Source organism: Poromitra crassiceps, assembly GCF_964638095.1.
Source record: "Poromitra crassiceps genome assembly, chromosome: 16".
In the NCBI taxonomy this organism is placed as follows: domain Eukaryota; kingdom Metazoa; phylum Chordata; class Actinopteri; order Beryciformes; family Melamphaidae; genus Poromitra; species Poromitra crassiceps.
The window spans coordinates 7,123,794-7,146,637 of record NC_139645.1 but is presented as its reverse complement, the minus strand read 5'-3'; the positions used below and the strand labels follow the sequence as shown (position 1 = coordinate 7,146,637).

The 22,844-nt window shown below is 43.6% G+C and overlaps 1 protein-coding gene across 4 annotated transcripts; it reads right to left on the bottom strand.

The window, feature by feature from the left end:
- Positions 1-86: 86 nt before the first annotated feature.
- Positions 87-22,439, bottom strand: cttn (cortactin). Of its 4 annotated transcripts, XM_083652897.1 has the most exons (16): positions 22,301-22,439; positions 20,604-20,712; positions 20,365-20,438; positions 20,089-20,218; positions 17,470-17,580; positions 16,585-16,639; positions 15,314-15,424; positions 14,203-14,313; positions 12,196-12,306; positions 10,329-10,439; positions 7,235-7,290; positions 6,810-6,879; positions 6,306-6,598; positions 2,661-2,814; positions 1,961-2,029; positions 87-929 (listed from the first exon to the last, which is right to left on the bottom strand). In XM_083652897.1, the coding sequence occupies exons 2-16, from the start codon at positions 20,685-20,687 to the stop codon at positions 793-795; spliced, it is 1,677 nt and encodes a 558-aa protein (XP_083509023.1). In that variant the 5' UTR covers positions 20,688-20,712; positions 22,301-22,439; the 3' UTR covers positions 87-792. The 4 variants fall into 4 exon arrangements, with proteins under 4 accessions (XP_083509023.1, XP_083509024.1, XP_083509025.1 ...); XM_083652898.1 differs by lacking the exon at positions 10,329-10,439; XM_083652899.1 differs by lacking the exon at positions 15,314-15,424.
- Positions 22,440-22,844: the final 405 nt, after the last annotated feature.

Here is a 22,844-nt window from a genome sequence, read left to right as displayed (position 1 = left end):
ACCTCTCCAGTCAAATGACACCTGCATTCGATCGATTTTGTACACAGTTCTACAAATATATATATATATATACATATATATATATACTATATATATATATATATATACTATATATATGTATGTACAGCTAGCAACAGGTGTTATCATCCGCTTCTCCTCAAAAAAAGCGCTCCAGGCAGCGCTTTTGTAGATATGTATGTATATATGTATATATATGGTTTTGTATGCAGCCAATTATGGCAAGCCTTCTTCGATTTTAATGCAACACGATTTAATGCAACATGTGATTGGCCGACTACCGCAGCAGCTACAGCCCATACAGTCTGTGGTGGTGAAGTCGAGCACGGTGTTATGTGACGGAGTTGGCAGTTCGGCGCGCCGAGATGCCACCAAGACGGTATCGAATGAACTACTCTATTGGTGTCGGTATCACTTTAAGGGTACTGGTACTGGTACCGGTACCGGTACCCAGCCCTGATAAGGTGAGTCGTGTTTGCCTCCTGGTATAATACCACCGTTCTACCAGACAACTCTTCCTCCCCATCTATCGCTATATGCACTGATCGAGACAAACAATGAACGGGTAAAGGAGGAGGGGTGAACGTGGAAAACGGAGCGAAAGAAAGCCAGCTAAGAGACCTGAGGATGTCTCGCACAGTGTCAAAGCACCGAGATGAACAGAGAGAGAGAGAGAGAGAGAGAGAGAGAGAGAGAGGGGGGGGGGAGGTGTGCGGGGGAAGGGGAGGGGGTGTTAAATGTCACAGGCCAGACGAGTCGTCTCGGTGGGCGGGATCACTGCCGAACCTCCACGTAATTGGCCGGGAAGAGGCCGTAGGCGCCCCTGCACACGCCCCGCCACCAGCCCTCGTCGATCATCTCGATGTTGGTGATGATGTCGTCGGGGTCGAAGGAGATCTCGTCGTCGCCGGCTGAAACGGGAAGAGGCACATTGGTGACGGAGAGGATCAACTGGATTTCTGGGAAGACGCCCGTGGGACCTGAGGACATGTTAGGCGGCGTGTCCACTTAGCAGCTAAGAAGCTAAAGAAGCTAAGTCTTAGCTTCTTTTCCTCAGCTCCACTCCCCTTCCCTCGTGAAAAGCAATGGGAAGTGTTCGCAAGGTGCACAAAAGCTGAGAAATGTTAAAACTTTTATGAAAAGCGCTGGGTGACGTGAAGTGTTTTTTCCAGCCGGGCGATGGAGAAATATGATGTGGTAGGCTAATGAATTTATGATACTGTAACAGAGATCATAAAGGCAGTATGGATTATACCGGACATGTATTGTAAATATCTGCCATCTGTTGAGCCTAGCTTGCTCTACAGCACTGTATTGGTAGTACTGCTAGAAGTGCTATCGTTACGTTAACCAGGTGGTTAGTGCGGCTGGTAAGCTAGCAACAGGTGTTATCATTCGCTTCTCCTCAAAAAAAGCGCTCCAGGCAGCGCCTTTTCCACTCCAAAAAGACGCCGACAAACGCGGTGTCGCCACGCAGCCTTCGACACTAGCTGTGTTTACATGGAGCCTTTCGTTCCACTAATAATCAGAATAGTAGCCCAAACACCATTTCGATTGAGGCCCCTTCCAAATGAGATTTCAATCTGTTTGAAAGGGGTGGTATAAGCCTTTTATAATCCAATGGATAACATCTCGTCATGTAAACGCTCATTCTGACCAGATCATTTTGGTTGGAATATCTACTGTCCAATTTGATGCAATTGAATGCAAACCCATGTTACGATTTATTCTTTGTTTTTTTTGCATGTCAGAAACGTTTATTCTGATACTGTGGAGGAGCATGTAAACCATGCAATCCTTTGATTTGGTGCTCATGTAAACACTTGTGGGGGAATCTTCAATCATAATTCATAATGACTAAGTAACTCGGGATGATATAGCTCTGGTAACCACTACTGTTACAATTAAATAAACTGTTTCCATAGGCAGCTTCCAGTCTCACCTGCTTGGTAGTCGTACAGGGCGACCGCTGTCACCCCGACGTCCTCGCTGTACTCATACTGCTGGCCATCTGCAAGACAGAGCAAAGGCCGTTTACTCCAAGTACAGAGTCAATCTGAAACATGTTCCCACTCTCACTTAGCTCTCATAACATGACGCATCTTTGCTCTTGTAGCAACACCAAACAGCTATTGTTGATGTGACTCACATTTCTGGGTCTATTTTGTGCTTTGATGGTTTATTTTTCTTACTCTTGTGCCTTTGTCAGCGATCTGACCCATCAACGGTGAACAGGGCTTGTTTCGAGAGCCGCCATTTTGCACCAAGAGACGTTTAGCAATCATACACGGGGAGAAATCCATCGTAGAAGAGGAGAGAGACCCGTTTCTGCACAGTAGCTTCAAACAGACAATAATGCAAAGCAACTTACATCTTTGCAAATCTGTTGTCAATAGCGTGTCAAATATAATGCCATCTTTGGTGTTTGTTTTTCAACAACCACTCTAATTTTTTTCTGTCCTGGAAAAACTCTCAACACACAGAATACGGACGGTTGTTGAATGTGATTTTGGGAAATGCAGAAATGTAGCAAATCAAAATAACACACTTCACCACAACATAACCCCTGGAATCCATTGAACATCCCAGATTGATAAGATCTAGTATGTGAGGGTGGGTTTGAACTGGGCTGAGAGCTTCACCTGCTGCTGCTGCTGCTGCTGCTGCTGGGGTGGGCTCGGGGTCCTGGTAGAGGTCCTCCTCCTGGGCCGCCTGGCTGGCCGGCTCCACCTCGTACAGCTGCTCTCCGTTCTCCTCGGCCGTGTCGTAGGTCGGCTCCTCCTGCACTTCAGGCTCCTAACATGGCCACCAGGGGGAGACAGAATCTGTCAGGGCTAAAAGTCTGCTGAGTTCATGTTGGACTTGCAAAACATCTGGGAGGAGGGAACTGTGGGATCTGCTCCTGCAAAGACCTTTGAGATGTCACCAGGAAACGTGCTAGAAGGAGTGGACTTCATGGAACAAAAAACAAAACAAAACAAAAAACAACGCAACACATTGTTTCGTCTCAATTACAGCTAGAGGCAAAACGTGGTTTGATTACTTTTCACTTTGTGAATTTAATCAGTTTGTCTTTGTAAGATATGAACTGTCTAAGACTGTCTGAGAGCCTTGTCATGTGATAACTAGTCTCGCTAGCCAGCCTCTCTTCCCTTCCGTCAGAGAGTCTGGCGCCGCAGGTTTCCATTGTGGGATTGCGATAAAAATGGTCTGTTTGGGTTAACCAATCATCCTCGTCTTGGGCGCTGCTTAGCGTTAGTGCCCTTGGAAAATAGTTTCGGGGTGGAACTTGTGTCGGCGGAACATTTACACAGGAGGAGGAGAGCTCACAGGCATAAAGTCACTGTTAGACAGCAAATGTTCTATAAACATATTCTCTTGATATCTTTACAACCAGTGCAGAGCAAGCCTTCTTTATTGCACAATCCAAATTTTCTTCAAAACTTGCCATTTTCAGCGTGTAGCAATGAGTTAGCCTGTAGGTCTCTGCCGTTAGCTTTCTACGCTAGCTAGTTAGCGTTCGGCGGGAGCATTACAGCGACACACATGGGAGCGGAAGCCGCTCTGATTGACATAATGGTCAGAGCCAATGAACAGAGCGTGACAGAGCTTGCAAGCGGGGGAGCGGATATCCTGCTGCCACCGAAACAGCCGCTCGAATGGGAGAGCAGCTTTCGAGCAGGGGAGGGCTGATCCCCGTTGCCTGTTTCCACGGCGCCAGACTCTCTGACAGAAGGGAAGAGAGGCTGGCTAGCGAGACTATGTGATAACTGACTCCAGAGCTGGAGAGGAGGAGCCACTGGGCTTTATGTCATGTGTTTGTTTGCCCTGAGTGGGAGCATTGTATGTGCAAGACAAATGTGTGCATGGGGACAATAAACTTCATCTGATCTGTAAAGTAACGATGATTTTATACTCACAGCAGGCTGCAGCTTGAACCAAGAACATGCATAATAACTCTAATAACATAGTCATTCTCAATAGGCTCGGCTGTTTTAGTCAGACTCTGGCCATGTTTACACGCACACCAATAGTGCGATTGTGATTAAGATAATAATGTGAGTAGGCAGGACCAACGTAAACACGATACTGTCATTTTGATTATTATCATGCTCTTATCTTACACAGTCTCTCTCGAGGGAAGAAAAATTACGTTTTGTCTTATTTCAGCTGATAGGTCTAAAGGCAAAATTTCATATATATATATATATATATATATGCTCTTCTGTCGATGGCCAGCTCATCTTCATTTGATGCTCTGGGAACATGATCTTGGGGCCACGTTCAGTACCTGAACAAAATTATAAATGTTTTAATTAGAGATGGGATAGTTAACGCCATTAACGGCTGCGTTAACGCGAGACTCTTAACGCGCGATAAAAAAATGATCGCCGTTAATCTATTTTAATCTATTTTTTTTACCTTTATTTATACAGGGGGAGTCTCACTGAGAGCAATGCTCTCTTTTTCAGGAGCGCCCTGTTCACATTCACACACATTCATACCTGGAAGCTGTCCAGTACAACCACAGTCTGATCTGCTGGCCACTGAGCAGCTCCACTGTATTATTATTATTATATATATTATTATTCTCAAAGTTGTCTGGTAGCAGGGTCCACTTATATTGAGCAGGCCATGATGATTATCACTTTAGAATGGAACAGGTATGTAAGCGCGGACATTTATGTCTGCCTCCCCCATCCTGGCTGCTGTGGGGGGGCGTGAACACCCGAATAAACAGAAACCTGTTCACAAGGACTTACTTCTAGTCATTATTTATGTTGCACACACATATTTTGAATGGCTTCGACAGACTTCAAATGACCCATTTTAATCTAGATTAATCTAGATTAATGACCAGGATTAATCTAGATTAATCTAGATTAAAAAAATTAATCTATTCCCATCTCTAGTTTTAATAGAATCCATCTCACCCCTGTTCGCCTCCAAAAAATGTTCCCAAACATGATCATGCTCTGATTTTGGAGTTGGCATAATCGCAGTAACGTGACACCGAGGTCTCCAATTCCCACGAGCCTGAACAGAGCCAATGTGATCAAGTTGCACGTGCGGCTTTGTGACGCAACGAGCAACTAGCTCACAAATAATAACGTAATAAGCACATGCTGTCAACTGGATTTTTAAGCAAGGTGTCACCTTATAGAATCAGATCAACATCTTAACTGCACTATTGTCTTACTCTATTGGCAACTGTCATAATAGTAAACGGTGTGCATTGTCTGCAAGAGGTAAAACATTAGGCTACCTACACAGAAGGCTTCTGTGACTAACAGATACCACTGCCAACTCCCTATGAAAAAGTGTTGATGCTGTAACATAGAACTTTCTTGACATTAAAATAACAAAATCTGTCTGTGAGCCTGTGTTTTAATGCCTTGAATAATACACTTGAACAGTTTCTTCCCAAGGGCCGTTTCTCTCCTCAATAAATCAAATCACAATTAAGGTCATGAACCCCCGCACTCCAGCCGTTCGGTCGCCGTCTTTAAAGCACTTTATCTGATTTATTTTAGTCCCTGCTTTTTTTTTCTTTTCTTTTTAAAGCACTTTATCTGATTTATTTTAGTCCCTGCTTTTTTTTTCTTTTCTTTTTAAAGCACTTTATCTTATTTATTTTAGTCCCTGCTTTTTGTTTTAGGTACTGGTGATTTTACTCTACCTTTAGGGGTGTTTTTAGCTGCATATCTTTTATTCAGAAATGATCTTTTTTGTCAATTTGACTGTACTATCATGTCCTGAGTGTCTTGTCTTGCGTGTGTCCTGTCTGTGTTTTTTAACCTGTTGAGTTGTGCTGCTACACCAGAATGAATTCCTGTGTGTCCGTGCATTTGGCAATAAAGTGTTTCTGATTCTGATTCTAAATCCTCCCTTTGCCTGTAATTGGCAATATTGTAATATTGCAAATGAATATTGTATGAATATTGTAATATTTGGGACAAATACCTGCATACATTCAACTTGTGGCAGCTGGGCGGACTCGTTGCTTTCACTGGCGAACTACAAACCAAAGGCGCATGCCATGAATTTCCCTGTGTGTCAATAAAGTTGATCTGAATCTGCCGCGGCCGCCACCACGGAGATGTAAACCGGAAACTAGCGCGAGTGAAATTTGTTTATGAACCGATAAGCAGAACCGAAATTATTAAACTCCCCCCCTTTTTTTTGGGACAGGTCAATGGCCGCTACTCGGCATTTTTGATTCGCTTCTAGTTTCAGTTCAGCTTTAAACCCACAACATCCAGGTGTAAATGATGGCCGTGGCTCACCTGGTACACGGGAGCGGGGGCGGCCGGCTGGACGGGGGGAGTGGGGCTGGGGGCGGGGCTGGGGCTGGGGGCGGGGCTGGGGCTGGGAGCCGGGACGGGGGAGGGAGAGGGGGCGGGGGAGGGAGAGGGGGCCTTGGGCGTCTCCTCCATCTTCCGGCGCGCCTCCTCCTGCTCCTGCCTCTCCTTGGCCTGTCGGCGCGCGCGCTCCTCCTCCGCCCGCTTGCGGTCCTCCTCCTCCTTCTGCTTGCCCATGTTCTCGAAGCGCGCCTTGATGCTGCCTGTGCTGCTGCCAGCTGCAGAGAGACAAACACCGAGAGAGAGAGACAGAGAGACAAGAGAGGGAGAGAGACAGAGACAGACAAGAGAGGGAGAGAGAGACAGACAAGACAGGGAGAGAGAGACAGACAAGAGAGGGAGACAGATAGACACGAGATATTGTCATTTTCCGAATAATAGTGGAATATTGTGTGCATGTAAACATAGCCACCGTTGAGGGCTGCTTACCAGCTTCCACCGGCTTGGTTTTCTGGTAGGCTGAGGACGGCTTCTCCACTTCCTCAAATGTCCCTGCACTCTGACAAGCACCAGAGACAAGACAATAAGATACATGTACAAAATAATAATAATATAATATAATCATAATAACAATAATAATAATATAAATATAAATATAATGTATTATATATTATAAATAATAATAATAATAATAATATTATACAATAAGATACATGTGCGTGCACGTACACACACACTACAGGGTTGGGTTCTGCTACCCAAGTTAGCAACATATGATGTACCCAAGTTGGGAGAAAATCTGCCGATCAAATCCCCTTCATATTGCCAGATAGTCTTATTAAAAAATAAAATAAAAAATAGGGGGCAGCCCTACATAAAATGAGCCCCCCCCCCCACACACACACACAATTTACCTTATCCATCCGGTCCTTCTGGACACCAAATTTCCCTCCAAATCCTTTAGAATAATCTGGTAAGAAAAGGGAGAGACGTAAAGGTCACCTTGTGTTCTCCAACATTAATGGATCAACCACAGTCAGCATTCATCTGAACTTTGACCTCAAAAGAACCCGTCAGTGTGCCGGTCTGAACCTGGCACAAATAAGAGGAGACAATCCTTTGACACTAGAGACACATGCAGCCACCTGGAATTGCTGGCTGTTCCTCGACAGGCCGCTGAGCGGGCCCATCCAGATCATGGCAGATTAAATAAAGATCAAACAGAAACCTAAGTAAACTACTTTAACATAACAAAAATAAAATAACATAAACCAATTCAACCTCTTAATAAACCATATAGATACCCATAGTTTCTCTAAGGGGACATTCACACCAAAAGCGTTTTTTTTTCAGTCAGAACGCTATGGAAATCATGTCGAGTGCGCTTCCATTGTGCACAAAACACAGCGCACGGAGCGTTTTTTTCCCCCCTGCAGTCGCGCGCAGTACAGATCAGAACACAACGACCACAACGACGGTAGCCAGCTAGGTTTGTCTGTTTGATGTTGTTCACTGTCAACACGAAAGCCAGATTATTGCCAATTCTGGCAGCAGCGGAGGTTGAAAATCCCTCGGGAGGAGAAAAGGTAGGAGGAGCGAAAAAGACGAGGAGGGCGCTTTTCCTCTAATGTTCAACTTTTTTCAGCTTTAAAACGCCCACAGCGCTCCTTCGAAAAGACGAGACGCCACCAGCGTATAAACGTCAGGTGCATTCATTAAAAGAGGAGCACGTCTAGCGCGTCCTCACATAGAGAATTCATTGCAGAAAGACGCTGGCAGCTCCAAAAAACGCTTTTGGTCTGAATGTCTCCTAAGATTGGATTTAAGGACCAATTTAAAAACCAAAACTAAACTAAAACTAAAGCCCCTAAAGCAATATAACCCTTATGGTGTAACAGTCCAGTTCTTTGGTATGAGCAATTCAAGGTGGCTGCCTAGATGGATTTAATTTTCATCACAAATTATTTTCAGAGATAAAGTACTAGAGAGACAGGGACCAGGGACTTGGCACGAAGCCCTTTCTCGGTCTGCAGAAGTTCAGACAAAGTCGACTGTGGCTGGACAGAGTTGACGGAACTGATAAACGGGGGAAACTGCTGGAATCAAAAAACACGGGCGGAGACACATCTCATGCAAACCTGTACAAGAGGAAGAAACAAACAGCCAGACTGAATAAATACTGACAGAGACGACAGACGGACTGACAGCAGGAGGATCTTACATAAGCCAGACGCTTCGGAGCAATGGCTGGCCGAACACTGAGGCAAGCGGCAGCCATGTTGGCCCAGACTCTGCAACTTGCAGGTCAGCCATGACTCAGCGTGTTTGCAGCAATGCACTGTGTGGCTGTGTGACAGTGCTGCCATCATGCATAAAATGACTGCATAAGCAAAAATAAATAGCATCACAGCATTGCTGGCAATAGCAGGAGGGGTGAGGGGTGGGGGGGTGGCTAGGCGATATGCTGTGTTGGTATATGAATGTAGCACGCATCATAGGGCCATAAGAAATCATCAGGTCCTTTGAGAAGACTGGCTCTCTAGCACGCCAAAGTCTTTAAAAATAACGGGGGTAATTTATAGATTACATTTGAAGACTTTATGATCTTCAAATATCGTGCGCCATGAAAACCTGATCGTATTTCATAACTAACACTTGACAGTTCCAACTGCCTGCTCGCCACAGGAAGAGTTGCTTTGTACACTGTCATAGGCTATTACTATACTAGCACTGAAATGATTAGTCAATTAATAGATTAGTAGATCGACGGAAAATGAAGCAATTATAATTTTGACAATGGATTTAGTCATTTGTCATTCATCAAATGTAAATTAAATACGGCAAATGTTTGCTGCTTACAGCTTCACAAATGCTGAGATTTGCTGCTTTTCTCCACTTCATAATCATTATAAAATTAATATGCAGGGATTGTTTGGCTGCTGGTCAGAATGAGTAAGGGATTTTAATAATCAGTTTGGGCTCTGGTAACTTGTTGTGATTTGACATTTTATATAGACTAAACAATTGAATGATTCATCTACAAAATAATGGATAGATTAACCAGTAATGAAAATAATAATTACTTGCAGCCCTTTTTTACTACTGTATACTAGGCTACTTTACATGGCCTGGCCCAAAATGATGTCTGTTGGACTGGGACATGGTTAGGGCGATGCTGTTGATGTCTCGAACCAGCAGGCGGTGCTGCAGCGGTGGGAGGGTGTGCAACACAAGCAGAATGGCGGGTGGCGGGGGGGGGGGGGGGGGCACAGAACGGGGTGGAACAGCTGTTTACTGAAGAGGAGGAGGAGGGTGTGAAGGAAGGAGTATCAGGGTAAGAGGAGGTAGTATCTGTTCTGGAAAGTGTTGGGCAAGTTACTTTCAAAATGTAATATATTACATATTACTAGTTACTTTCATTTGAAAGTAATACGTTACATTACAATATTACTGTGTGTAGAGTAACTTGTTACTTATTACACTACTTTTGCATTGCTTTCACCAAAACAACAGCAGTAGCAGAATGACATTGCCACCACAGAAGCATCCTGAGAAATAATTTCAACCACCTTGAAGTCAGTGTACACGATCCAAAATTCTAAATTGTATTTTTTTCTTTTTTTATTGTCATCTATAGTGGCTATTTGCATAAAAACACGCTGTTTGATTAGGAAATTATTGTATTTTTATTTAAATAGGTGCTTTGATAAAAGAAAATATAACTCATTTTGTAACTTGAGTTACTTGACAAAGTAACTGGTATAATATTACTGAAATCCAAAGTCATAAGTTATATTACTGAGTTAGTGCTAAAAGTAATATATTACATGTGATATGTTACTTTTGTAATGAGTTACTACCCCCAACACTGGTTCTGGAAAGGGGAGTTTTGAGAGGAGGGGAAAGGGGTGGGGGGGGGGGGGTCTTTCCAGAACGGGTTGGGTCAGGGTGGGGGGGGGGGGGGGGGTTCTCCACATGAGGGGGGTTGGGGGGAGGGGGGGTCTGTGCCTTTCTGAGACTCGTGCTTGGCCAGGCTCTCCTTGTGCTCATAGCCCAGCGCACACTGGTCCTGCTTCTCCACCTGCACCCCATACTGCCCTCCAAACCCACGCTTATAGTCTGAAACATAACACACAAATACACACATAGATGGACAGACAAACGCCTATTGACATTACACACACATATATATGGACAGATAAACAGACATGTCGGGACAGCGATAACACCCGGGAATCCTCTGTGTACGATAATCTGTAAGAGGGAGCTGTGTGAGGAAAGGAACGTGTTATTATGGTCTCAAAAGAGGAGGTACACGACAACCTGGAAGATCTTCTCCACAACGTGAGATTGCTTCGGCCTTATTTTTAGAAACACAATGAATCGCTCGAGCGGTCATCCAGGCCACGGTCCAGCTCCAGCAGCCTCATATTTTGATATCATCATACTCAACTCTCAGTTGGTGATAACAAGCATATTTTACTTCAAAACAAACATTTGAAAGATTATTTAAAATGTTCAAAAATATAATATCACATTTAACAATACCATGTATATCATTGCAATGAACATCAATTTGATTATTTAACTTTTTCCCCCCTTAGGGGGATCCTCCCTTCCTCATTCTGGTCTACTTCCTGGCACCTGCTCTTTCAAAAAAATACAAATACAAATAAATCATAATCATAATCATAATCAAAATAGTCTTCCTGCCGGCCTCCCTGGCTTGTTTCTTTAACAAGCCCACTAGGGACAACGTTATACAGTATTTTGTTACATTTAGTGTCTGAGTGAGGTTGTTTTGACTCTTGCACTCCTCAATATTTGGGTCAGCTGGCAAACCAGGTATCCAGGCTGAGTCTGCTGCAGTTGCATTTATAGTAAGGCTACTCGATCAGAAGAGCATCAGCTAGAAATCCCTGACATGTAAATCTAAGCTGCGCTCTCACTTCCTCTATCTGAGACCTGCGACAGTCGGCAGACATGTTTTCCGCAGACTGAGGAAGTTGTCGAGCTTCAAAAGAACCGCAACCAAAGCCGCAATCAGACCACATCAGAGCCGAGAGGAGGAGTGAAGCGGAAGGACAGCTTCACAGTGAGTACACACATCACTAAACAACTTGTGAAGGCTGAGGTTTGGTGGTTATGTGCCCAGTTCAAAGTGCTACATGTGCAAGCAAAGGTCAGACAGGATGCTTTGATGAGCAACTATTCAAACAAGAAAACTGCACTTGGCAATCCACTCCTGAACTTTGCAACTGTTAAACAAAAATGAAAAACGGAATAGACCCTTCTCACAGGGGCCATTTTGTGTCAAAAAGGCAGGGTAACACCTGGCAACTTGCAAGCAAAACACTAATGAGGGTTTCAAACTTCCATGAGTGGAAGTCACTAGTGTCACTAGTGTCACTAGTGTTTGGCTTGCACCTGTGTGTTTATCCTGCCTTTTCGACACAAAATGGGCCCCCGTGAAAAGCGTCTATTGTTGGCAGCTGCGATAAGATTTCTCAACTAAGCAAATGTGAAGGAACCATGTTTTTCAAATTTTCTGAATTTAATTTGTTGTGGAGAAAAAAAAGAGGGAACCAACTCCCTAATTTATCAGCTCAAGAGGACTCAAAAATTCACCAGTCACTTTCCGTATTTTATAAGCCAAATCACATTTTCAGAATCGAAATAAAATTGCTTCCTTCATCTTGGACATAAAACGATGCCTTGATGTACCTGAAAACTATTACTTTCTTTCTTCCATCAGTTTTTCCTCTTCCATTCAATGTGGATGTCCCATATGACAATGAATTTATGTGTCATGTGTCTATTTCCTTCTGCCAGACGCCAGAACAAAGCTCATCTCCAAAGGATCCAAAACGTGTACCTTTCTGGGACTCGTGGAGCTGCAGTTTCTCCTGGTGGTCCCACCCCACCGCAGACTTATCCTGCCGGTCTGTCTGCACGCCAAACTTGCCCCCGAAGCCCTTCACGTAGTCTGCACAAAGCACATGACACACACACATACATTACCATAAACTATTCCAAACAGAATTGAATAAACAATAATGCCCTGTGTATCAATAAACCGACACAAATATTAAATACATCCCAGTTAATCTCATCATGCACACTCAATTTAAAGGAACAGCTCACCCTAAAATCCAAAATACATATATTCCCTCTCACCTGTAGTGCTATTTATCCATCTATATCGTTTTGTGTTAGTTGCCTGTGTTTTGGAGATATCGGCCACAGAGTTTCTGCCTTCTCTCTCTCCAATACAATGGAACTGGATGGCACTCGGCTTGTGGTGCTCAAAGTGCCAAAGAAATACATTTGAAAAACTCAACAGCAATGTCTCTTTCCAGAAATCATGACCCGGTTACTCAAGATAATCCACAGACCTCGTTATGAGCAGTTTCATGTAGGAACTATTTTCTTTTGACCGAACTACACCCGCTAGCTGCTAGCTAGTTCCTACATGAGACTGCAAAAGAAAGTAGTTCCTACATGAAACTGCTCACAACAAAGTCTGTGGATTATTATCACTGTCAGGTTTTAATTATGTAATTCCTACGTCCTTGTCCTCCTAGGTACGACATAATATGAGATTTGTAGTCTGGAACTGATGTCATTATATTTAACGCTCATTGGGATGCAATATTTTATACAAATATTGCATTATTTCATGGTGTTATTCTGCCATTTACTGTCAATGGAGCAATTTCAGGCTGACATAACATCACAACCTACATTCATCTAGTTTGACTTGTCATGCCTGCAAATACTGATGAGAGTGTTTATGATCAGCAATTCATAATAAATAATACATTCAGATGTAATCAGTAATAAGGCTGATATAGCTGTGTCAAAATGGCTGGCGCTGTTATCACAGCATGTGATACAGTTATCACAGCCCGCACCACAAGAGCAAACCTAAGCAGCACGCACACACACACACACACACACACACACACACACACACACACACACACACACACACACACACACACACACACACACACACAGGTGCATTGTGGGGAATTCTTGAGGTCACCTTTCCCTCCCTCCCACTTCAGCCCATATCCATATGCTGCAATCTGGCCAACCAGGAAGTAAAGCCAGGCGTGGCTGAGACAAGAAGCTACAGGCAGAGCTGCTCAGCTATGTTGAAACTGAGAGGCGAGACAAGCCCCAGCAGACAGACAGACAGACAGATAGGCAGACAGCTAGGCAGGCAGACAGACAGACAGACAGACAGACAGGCAGACAGACAGACAGGCAGACAGACAGGCAGACAGGCAGACAGACAGACAGACAGATAGACAGAGACAGACAGGCAGACAGATAGGCAGGCAGACAGACAGGCAGACAGACAGACAGACAGACAGACAGGCAGACAGACAGACAGGCAGGCAGACAGGAGGGTGTGGCCACATCAACCGACTGCACTGATAACACGTCAGAAACATTATCGCTGGCCTGACAATAAAAAAAACTACTGTCATGGCTTGAAATAAATACATAAAAAAATACAATCTTTAACAATCTCAAAATGTGATGACAATTTGATAGTGGATTTTTTTTTTTGCATGGGTAAACCAATGTAATTACCATAACATTTTGATAATAAATTAATCACAATATATGCAATGTTATTTGTTAAGATGTGGAAATATGTATATATAACGTCAAGAAAATGTAGGCATATATATCAAAACAATATATTTTTTAAGCTGATCCATACTAAACTCTCTAATTAATATGGTTAATGAAGAATAGTCTGCCAATATTGCATATTATGGATTTTGGATCAATAAATAACTGTACAATGGAGCCCTGCAGTGTGCGAGCAGTTTTATTGATTACATGATTCAATATTGATACCAACCTTTCTGCGACTCGTGCATCTCCGTTTTGCCCTGGTACTCGAAGCCCACGGCGCTCTTGTCCACCTTGTCCGTCTCCACGCCATACTTGCCGCCGAAGCCCTTGGCATAATCTGCCGGTGGTCAGAGCAGAGGGGGAGGGAGTTAAGACAGGAAGAGGCGGAGCCAGAGTCTCTACACAGCCTTCAGCAGCAGTCTTCTTCCTGCGCAACCTCATCCACTCCACATATCATATTTCACTTTTCACGGTATAAAAACGATTATTGTACATGTTATTATAAAAACAAGTTTTTAAAGACGCAGCGCTTTTTTGCGTGTTGTGACCCAGTGCCTTCTATCTCAGGCAGCACAGTGATTGGTAACCAATTTCCGTACGGCAAACTGTAAACTCTACATTTAACACATAAACTGACCAAGAAGAACCACATCAAATACCAAAACGCATTGGGAGATCATTTACGAGTTGTGACGTCTGCCTCTTTTAAGAAGTAATCTCTCCCGTTTTTAATTAGCAATGAAGTAAGTTGGAAGACAGATGACCGACAAACACATCGGAGGTTAATTTCCCCTCGAGTCTAACCAAAGGATGTTTAAAAAAAGGAAGAAAAGAAAATGAGTTATCACAGTTTGTGTCGTGTCTTAGCCAGACTAGAGGGCGCTGGCATCTCCAAGCCAATCACCTGGAGAAGGAAAGGGAGCAAGGACACATTGTAGGAAACCACATTTCGGAATGGAATGCCCCCGAAATAATTCAGGTCCTCTGAAGCAGAGGCACTGTACTACATTCTCAGAAAATGCTATAATTAGAATGAGATTTCATTACTGGCACACACAGAAAAAAAACACGTCACAGACAGCTGATCGAGCTAAAATTAAAATAAAGCCACTATAAAGCAGGCGAACAGCACAGGCTGAAGAATGAAGGAAGAGGGAGGACTGCCAAATAATGTGACACGTCCGGACTTGCAAAGAGGTGCGCTCACCGAGTCGGGACAAAGTTGGTGTGTGTGCGTGTGCGTGTGTGTGCTTGTGTGTGTGTGTGTCCATCTGCCAGGCTTTCTCCGTGTCTCTCCTGTTGGTGGGAATGCCTCATAGCAGGGACACTGGACAAACCTTTCTGGGATTCGTGTTTCTCGGTTTTGCCTTGGTAATCGAAGCCGAGTGCGCTCTGGTCCACGCGATCTGCCTGCACGCCGTATCGCCCCCCAAACCCAGTGGAGTAGTCTACACAGCAAAGCAGGGGGCAAGGGTCAAAGTTCAAGGACAAGCCGCAGCAGAGCAGCAATGATCGAGAAGCAGCCCAATTCCAAATCGCCCGTCAACGCAAACCCAAGGGGAGGGACAAACACTTGGGCAAAGAGCTAAATAATTATAGTGACTCACTGCTGTCAAAATCAGAATCAGTTCACTCACTGTAGTTTTTAAATTCAGTTCCTTTTCTGGATTAATCAGTGCATCAATTTGGAAAAACTACACATTAAAACCTACAATGTGCTGCTGGTGGTGCAGAAAAGAAAGGCATCTGTACCACTGTTAAATAGTTATTTAAAGTAACACTGCAGCAATTTTCAACCAGCTTTGTATCATTACAACATCAGTTGTTTATCAGAAAACTGTAAACAGTTTTGCAGTCATTCATTTAGTTTGACAGTTATTGAGAGTTGATTTGAGTTCAGTTGTGGACCAGTGATGTCATTTGTGCATGAACGACATCATGCAAAATCACCGGAGTGTTCCTATAAGAACAGAATTGGAATTGGGCAAGTCTTCTGCTCTCCTGTGCAACACAAGGATGGTGACAATATATGTCGTCATGGAAAGCAGGCAAGCAGCTACTGAGCACTGAGAGCTAAGGGACTGGAGTGGACTCCCACAGCACTGGGAGCACCCTTCTTCCCATCCATATACATTATAATACACCAAAAAGCAAACGGCAAAAAAAACAGCTAGCCTTTTCTGGCTCTACAGTAGCCACCAGGCAGAACAGAGATCAAAGAATTCCCCTCTGGGACCTGTTTTCACTTGTTTGTGTTTTCAGGCCCCAAGAACGCCGTTCCCGTGTAAAAGGAAAGCACTAACGCTAAAAAAGTTTGACGTTTTATGCAGGGAGCGTTGCAGTGTAAATGGGGCCTAAGTCTGTCTAGCAAGTTTCTCTACTGTAGATTTTCCACTCTCAAAATCCAAGTGGCAAAATAGTGAAACGTGATGGTGAATTTTGGAATGTACCAAAGGAGGCCTTCAGTCAGTGAATTAAAAAATATATATATTTTAATTTCCTTTTCCTGAGTTGGGTGCACATTACTGCCTGGAACTGTAGGTGGAAAAGACAACCAGGCTATGTAGTTGAAACAGAGGAGTGGAAAGAAAGCACGTTGCGACATCACCTTTCTGCGAAGCGTGTTTCTCTGTCTTCCCAGCGTACTCAAAGCCTACAGCAGACTGGCATGAGAGAAAGGCACAGGCAAAAACAATGATTATTACACCGACCCATCCCTCTGTGTGTGTGTGTGTGTGTGTGTGTGTGTGTGTGTGTGTGTGTGTGTGTGTGTGTTACTTAGAACTGTCTTAGTTTAAAAATAAATAAATCTCTCAACAGAACAAAAATATCATATATAATAGTAATTCCAATTTCCTGTCCCACCCGACAATCAGATTTTCAATGTCATTTTGAAATACAACATCTGCACATTTTTCCAGTGCAGAACCAGTTCTACTTTCAGATGAGTGTGCACCGTAACTGTGCTGCAAAACAGTTGTGCATTTAAGAGCAGGAGTTATTGCGCTGTTTTAAACAGCATCAGATTTATAAAAAAAAAAAAAATCCAGAACGTTTTGTGATTGATTCTTCTTTAGGACTGTTGATTTACAAGATGCATTACAGTTTAAGTGGGGCTGCTCTGCAAGCATACAATGCATAACATTTGGAGGGGGGGGGGGCTAATGACACTTGAGTTCAAACACTATTTTTAAGAAATAAGAAAGAAAGTTCTCGCATGGTTTTTGTTCAGATTCAGTTTTGGGAGAAAGTCTCATCCCAGTGTTGTGTCTAGATAACTGACATTTTAGATTGTTGTACACAGCCAAATCATTAAAAAAAAATCACGCCATTTGAAATCATAGAGATTAATTCTATGATTAATCTCTATGGTATAAAAAAAAAAAAAAAAAAATCCCCAAGGGGATCAATAAAGTATCTATCTAATTGAATTGTTTAAATGTGTCTGAACAGAGCGGTCCAGTCAGAAACGGGGGGGTCGGGGAGGGAATACCTGGTCGACGCGGTCAGCCTGCACGCCAAACTTCCCCCCGAAGCCCTTGGACGTGTCTGTCTGGGAGCAGTGCTTGGACAGCTTGCTCTGGTAGTCGTGGCCCACCGCAGACTGTGGACACACACAGAGACAAGGGACACACACACACACACACAGAGACAAGGGACACACACAGACAGAGACAAGGGACACACACAGAGACAAGGGGGTTGAGATAAGGGAGAGGGACAGAAAAAGACATGGAGGTAGCACTTCTACTAGAAACCCAGCCAGCGGTTTGGAGTGCTGACATCTGACTCATCACAGCTGCCCCCCTGCACACACAGTGTGGTGTAAACAGTGCTGGGTCATCACATTCATGCTGCGCTGACCGCACGAGAGAGAGAGAGAGAGAGAGAGAGAGAGAGGGAGAGAGAGAGAGGGAGAGAGAGAGGGAGAGAGAGAGGGAGAGAGAGAGAGAGAGAGGGAGAGGGAGAGAGGGAGAGGGAGAGAGAGAGAGAGAGAGGGAGAGAGGGAGAGAGAGAGAGAAAGCAAGGGAGAGGGAGAGAGGGAAAGCAAGGGAGAGAGGGAGAGAGAGGCAGAGCAAGGGAGAGAGAGAGAGAGAGGGAGAGGGAGAGAGGGAAAGCAAGGGAGAGAGGGAGAGAGAGGCAGAGCAAGGGAGAGAGAGAGAGGGAGAGGGAGGGAGAGGGAGAGAGAGAAAGCAAGGGAGAGCGAGAGAGAGAGCGAGAGAGAGGCAGAGCAAGGGAGAGAGAGAGAGAGAGGGAGAGGGAGAGAGAACGGGAGAGAGAGGCAGAGCAAGGGAGAGAGAGAGAGAGAGGGGGAGAGGGAGAGTGAGGCAGAGCAAGAGAGAGAGAGAGAGAGAGAGAGAGAGAGAGAGAGAGAGAGAGAGAGAGAGAGAGAGAGAGAGAGAGAGAGAGAGAGAGAGGCAGGAAAGATTATCAAGTGTGAAATACCTACTACTGAATGGCCCTGTTCACACATACTGATAAGCACATTTCAGAAAGTGCAGCACAGGTTGAAAAGACTTTCTGGGATCATTTAGTACATTTGTGAAAATGTGCAATTTTCACATTTTCAAACAGAGCTCATCTTCAAACAGGGCTGTCTGTCTTTGAAATACAGGTACTCTCCTTTGCATTGCAAACCAGCAGGGATGTATCTAGCAGACATCAAATTTAGCTTCAGCTACAGCAAAACATGTATTAATTTTATTTAGATAGATAGATAGATAGATAGATAGATAGATAGATAGATAGATAGATAGATAGATAGATAGATAGATAGATAGATAGATTAGATAGATACATGATATATACAGGAGAGAAAGTTCTGGTGGTATTCGATCACAGACCAGCAGCTATGCTTCTGTAGCTCCAGAGTAATGGATAGATTAGAACAGCCCAGAGCACAGACTGAGGCAGGATATTTTAAATGTAATAAAGAGCAGAATGATTTGTAACATTAGATCAATCGTTGTTGTAGGGACTGATCGTACACACACCACAGATCCTGTAACAACAGCAGAGTATAGCCTGAACAATGAACATCACTGAAACCAGAGATAAAACGTCTGACCACACAGCTACATGTATCACATATCCTTAAACTGAACCGATGGTGATAATGAGACAGAGTAGGGTTGTCACGATACTAAAATGTCTAACTTCAATACGATAAAACTTTTTGCACTTACAGCAGATTAGCCCTGCTCTAGTCATCAGCCTATCAGAACACTTTCAGCTCATTGAAGCAACAGATACCCACCAATGACAGGGAGGGAAAAATCTGTAGTATTTTAGATTTTTCATTCAGAGAAAGCACTTCTGGTATCGATACTGCTGCAAATGAGTATTGTATCCATTTAAATGCATCAGTATCGATACTCATCGATACTGTCGATAACCTTAACCGAGAGCTACGATGAAACAACTCCCTGCTGGACATGAATCATAATTATTATGATGAGAAAATGCTGCTGTGGTGCAGCTGAGGCTGGGTGGCCATAACCGCTTTCTTCAGCAGACACATCTTGCTGACCATGCGTCAACATGGAGTTGACACATATGACTAGTGCACTCTTCACTCCTCTCCTAAATTCATTTAATAATTCCTACATTTTCTATTATTCATGGCAACTCACTGTATCACCACTCCAGCAGGCACGGTGTAATAAATTAATCTGACATATTGTGCATTTGTGTTCTATCAGATGAACACATTTCCTACATGGAAATTTCACATAAACTCAGAGGATGAAACTAATCATAATTTTACTGCCCGAGTTTCCAAGTTATGACACGACGGCGGTGACCTTTAACCTTCTCAACAAGATAAAAAAAACTCAATTTCAGTCAACAGAAACCTTCATTTGTTTGAATGAAATGTGTCAGATTAGCTTGTTAAACTACAGGAGGTCCCAGGTCTGATTTTCGGACAAAACGGCGCATGAACAACGCTGTTTCGCAGCCAACTTGGAAGTCCGTTAGGCCAGACTTTCCCACCAGCACATGAAGACAGAAACAGCTCTTTGAAAGTTACAAAATAATATATATATACAAACGGCCTGATCCAGTTGAACTGAGCACAACAGCTGTAAAAGGCTCCAGGAGTCTCTCTCACCTTGTCCATGCGGCCCTGCTCCACTCCAAACTTGCCCCCGTAGCCATGCGAGGCCTTGGGCGCGTCGTCCATCTCCTTCTGCTTCTGGGAGGTGTGCTCAGTCGACACGTTCTCACGCAGCTGGTGGATACTGAGCCAGAGGAGGGAGGGACAGCGTTAAGATGACACCTTTGGGGGCTTTTCATATTACAGATCCGATTATGAAAAAAAAGAAAAAAAATGCTTATTGTAGTGAAAATCGATGTCTAAAAAAACACTCATCCCATAGTTCCTCACTTTATGTGCTCCTGATGGCCTGAGCCGGCCACCGTCTTCGCCCCCCAGCGCTGCTCTTTCTCCGACACGTCATTCTAGAAAACGAAACCAAAAAAAACAGGACAGAATGATCAGAGATGGTGGACGGATGAAGAAGAACGAATAGAGACATGTGAGGATTAGATGGAGAGATGGAGGGAGGAGTGACGGGGTTTATGGAGGGAGGAGTGACGGTGTCTTCCTAATAGTTTCACAGCCACCTCAAAGTCGGGGTCGGTCTCCCAGTCGTCCCCTCCGTCGTCCACAGTCACCTTGACCGGCTGTCCTGCTGCTGCCTTCCACATCTTTAGCGAGCCTGTGCCACACACACTGAAACACAAAACATAATTAAAAAAATATATAATCATCATCATCATCATCATCATCATCAAACAAAGCCGACAGCTTCAGGCTGCTGTTCACTCGGGATGGGACGATATATCCAAAATATATTTCTGACAATACAAACATTTTACAATGTGTGTATCATGGGGCAGAAAGATGACTTCCGTAATCACAACCGAGATGGTTTGCTCATGACAGCTTCACACGCTCTCCATCAAAATTATATTAATGCACTTTTTAATTACATTATTTAATCATTGTTTACATTCTAGCAATTAGAACTTACTTTTTACGTCTTTTATCTTTTGTATTTCTTGTCTGTACTATTGCACTTTTAACTTCTTTTTTTTATTAGGCTATTACTCTGTAAAGCACTTTGAAATGCATTTTGCTTGATCTTTTAATGGACTTTTTCCACTTTGTCGCAATGCTTTTAATGTCTCATTATGTGAAGCACTTAGATTTGCCTTGTTGCTGAAACATGCTGCTATACAAATAAACTCGCCTTGCCTAGCAAGCCAGAAAGATCTGTGACTCAGAAACAAAACACAATTCTACACAGAACACAGTCATACTGTGTTATCAATGAGGACATGGTATTGTGGTTGTAGATGAACGCCATAACGTAAGCATATTGTCCCATTCAAGCTGTACTGGGAATCAAGTAAGTATTGCTTTATTACAACAAACACACACACACACACACACACACACACACACACACACAGGCACACTGACTCACTGCCCTCCTTTGAAACTGAGATGCGGAAGAGAGCTATGATGAATAGCCTCTCTTTGGTCCACTGGCGGAACTCTGGATGCGTTTTCTGGAACAGTAACATCTTTCTGTACTCTAATCCTAATTCATGACTCTGCACAATCTGGCCGATCAGCATCATCAGCATCTGTGTCCAATTAGAGACCGCAGGAGACGTGGCTCCATTCAAAAGGAAAGGACGCAAGGAAGGAGGAAGGAGGAAGAGGTGTCTGAAGTGGAGGAAGGAACCTGGCAACTCCCCAGCTTCCAACTTTCACAGTGCTGCTACTGCTGCTGACTGTGGAGGTGTTAACAACACAGGACAACCACACCCATCTGCTGATCACATTCAACCACCGAAGGATCGATTCTGCCTGGCAGGACCAGGGGGATGAGAACAGACTATGACTGTCATCTCCCGGCTGGGAAATCTAGTTGTTCGAGATATATGACATTGAAGATTGGTGCCAAATGCAGTGGTTTTCAATGGAAAACTGTGACTGAACTGCGTATCGTGTTTTAAATTGTACAACGTTACAGAAAGGCACTGGGAATGTGATGTTAGCGTTATGCTATGTTTCTGTTGAATACCTCGATTTGTTGTATTACATTAGATAGGAAAGACAAACGGTATTATGAGCGAAAGGTGTTCCCAAAAAATCGGGAATACTACTGGCGGCTGTCTGTGGCATTTCCTGTTCCAGTTTTAGCTCAACTAGCTAAAGCTAACATGCCTGGAATAATGATTTACTGACTCAGTGCGAGCTCGTGAGGCACAGGTATATTATACGCCAAAAGGAACCGCTAAATGCTTACCGTCCACGATAAAGGTATGTCCAACCAGTGGGAGGTCAAGTGAGAAAATAGATAAGAGATTCCCCCTGCTGGATGCCAAACCCTTGACAGTACAAGATCTGATGGAGAAACAGTGGTACGCTGCTGCTGCTGCTGCTGCTCTTCCGCCTCTCCCAGTATCCCATTTCCTGCTTAGCGTGACGTCAGCTTCTTTTTCTTCGTTTTTTTTGAAGGGGGGGGGGGGGGGGCTGTTATCATGAATACAAAAAAACTGAGGAAAATTAAAAATGACAAATTTAGATTTTCTTTTAGCCTCTTTTCTTTTTACTTCTTCAACACTTCCTACAAAGAATTATACAATTAAATATAATTTGCAGTGCCATGTAAATCAAAGAGAATACCTGTTATTGCAAGATACTGTATATTATCTATATTTCTGAAGTTTCGAGGCGCACATTATTTTCAGATTACTGGATGTTGAATTATGTTAGCCTAAATAAGTTAAACAATGAAGGTGAAATGATACAGCAGATTATAGACATTTTGTGATATTTTTAATTTGCTC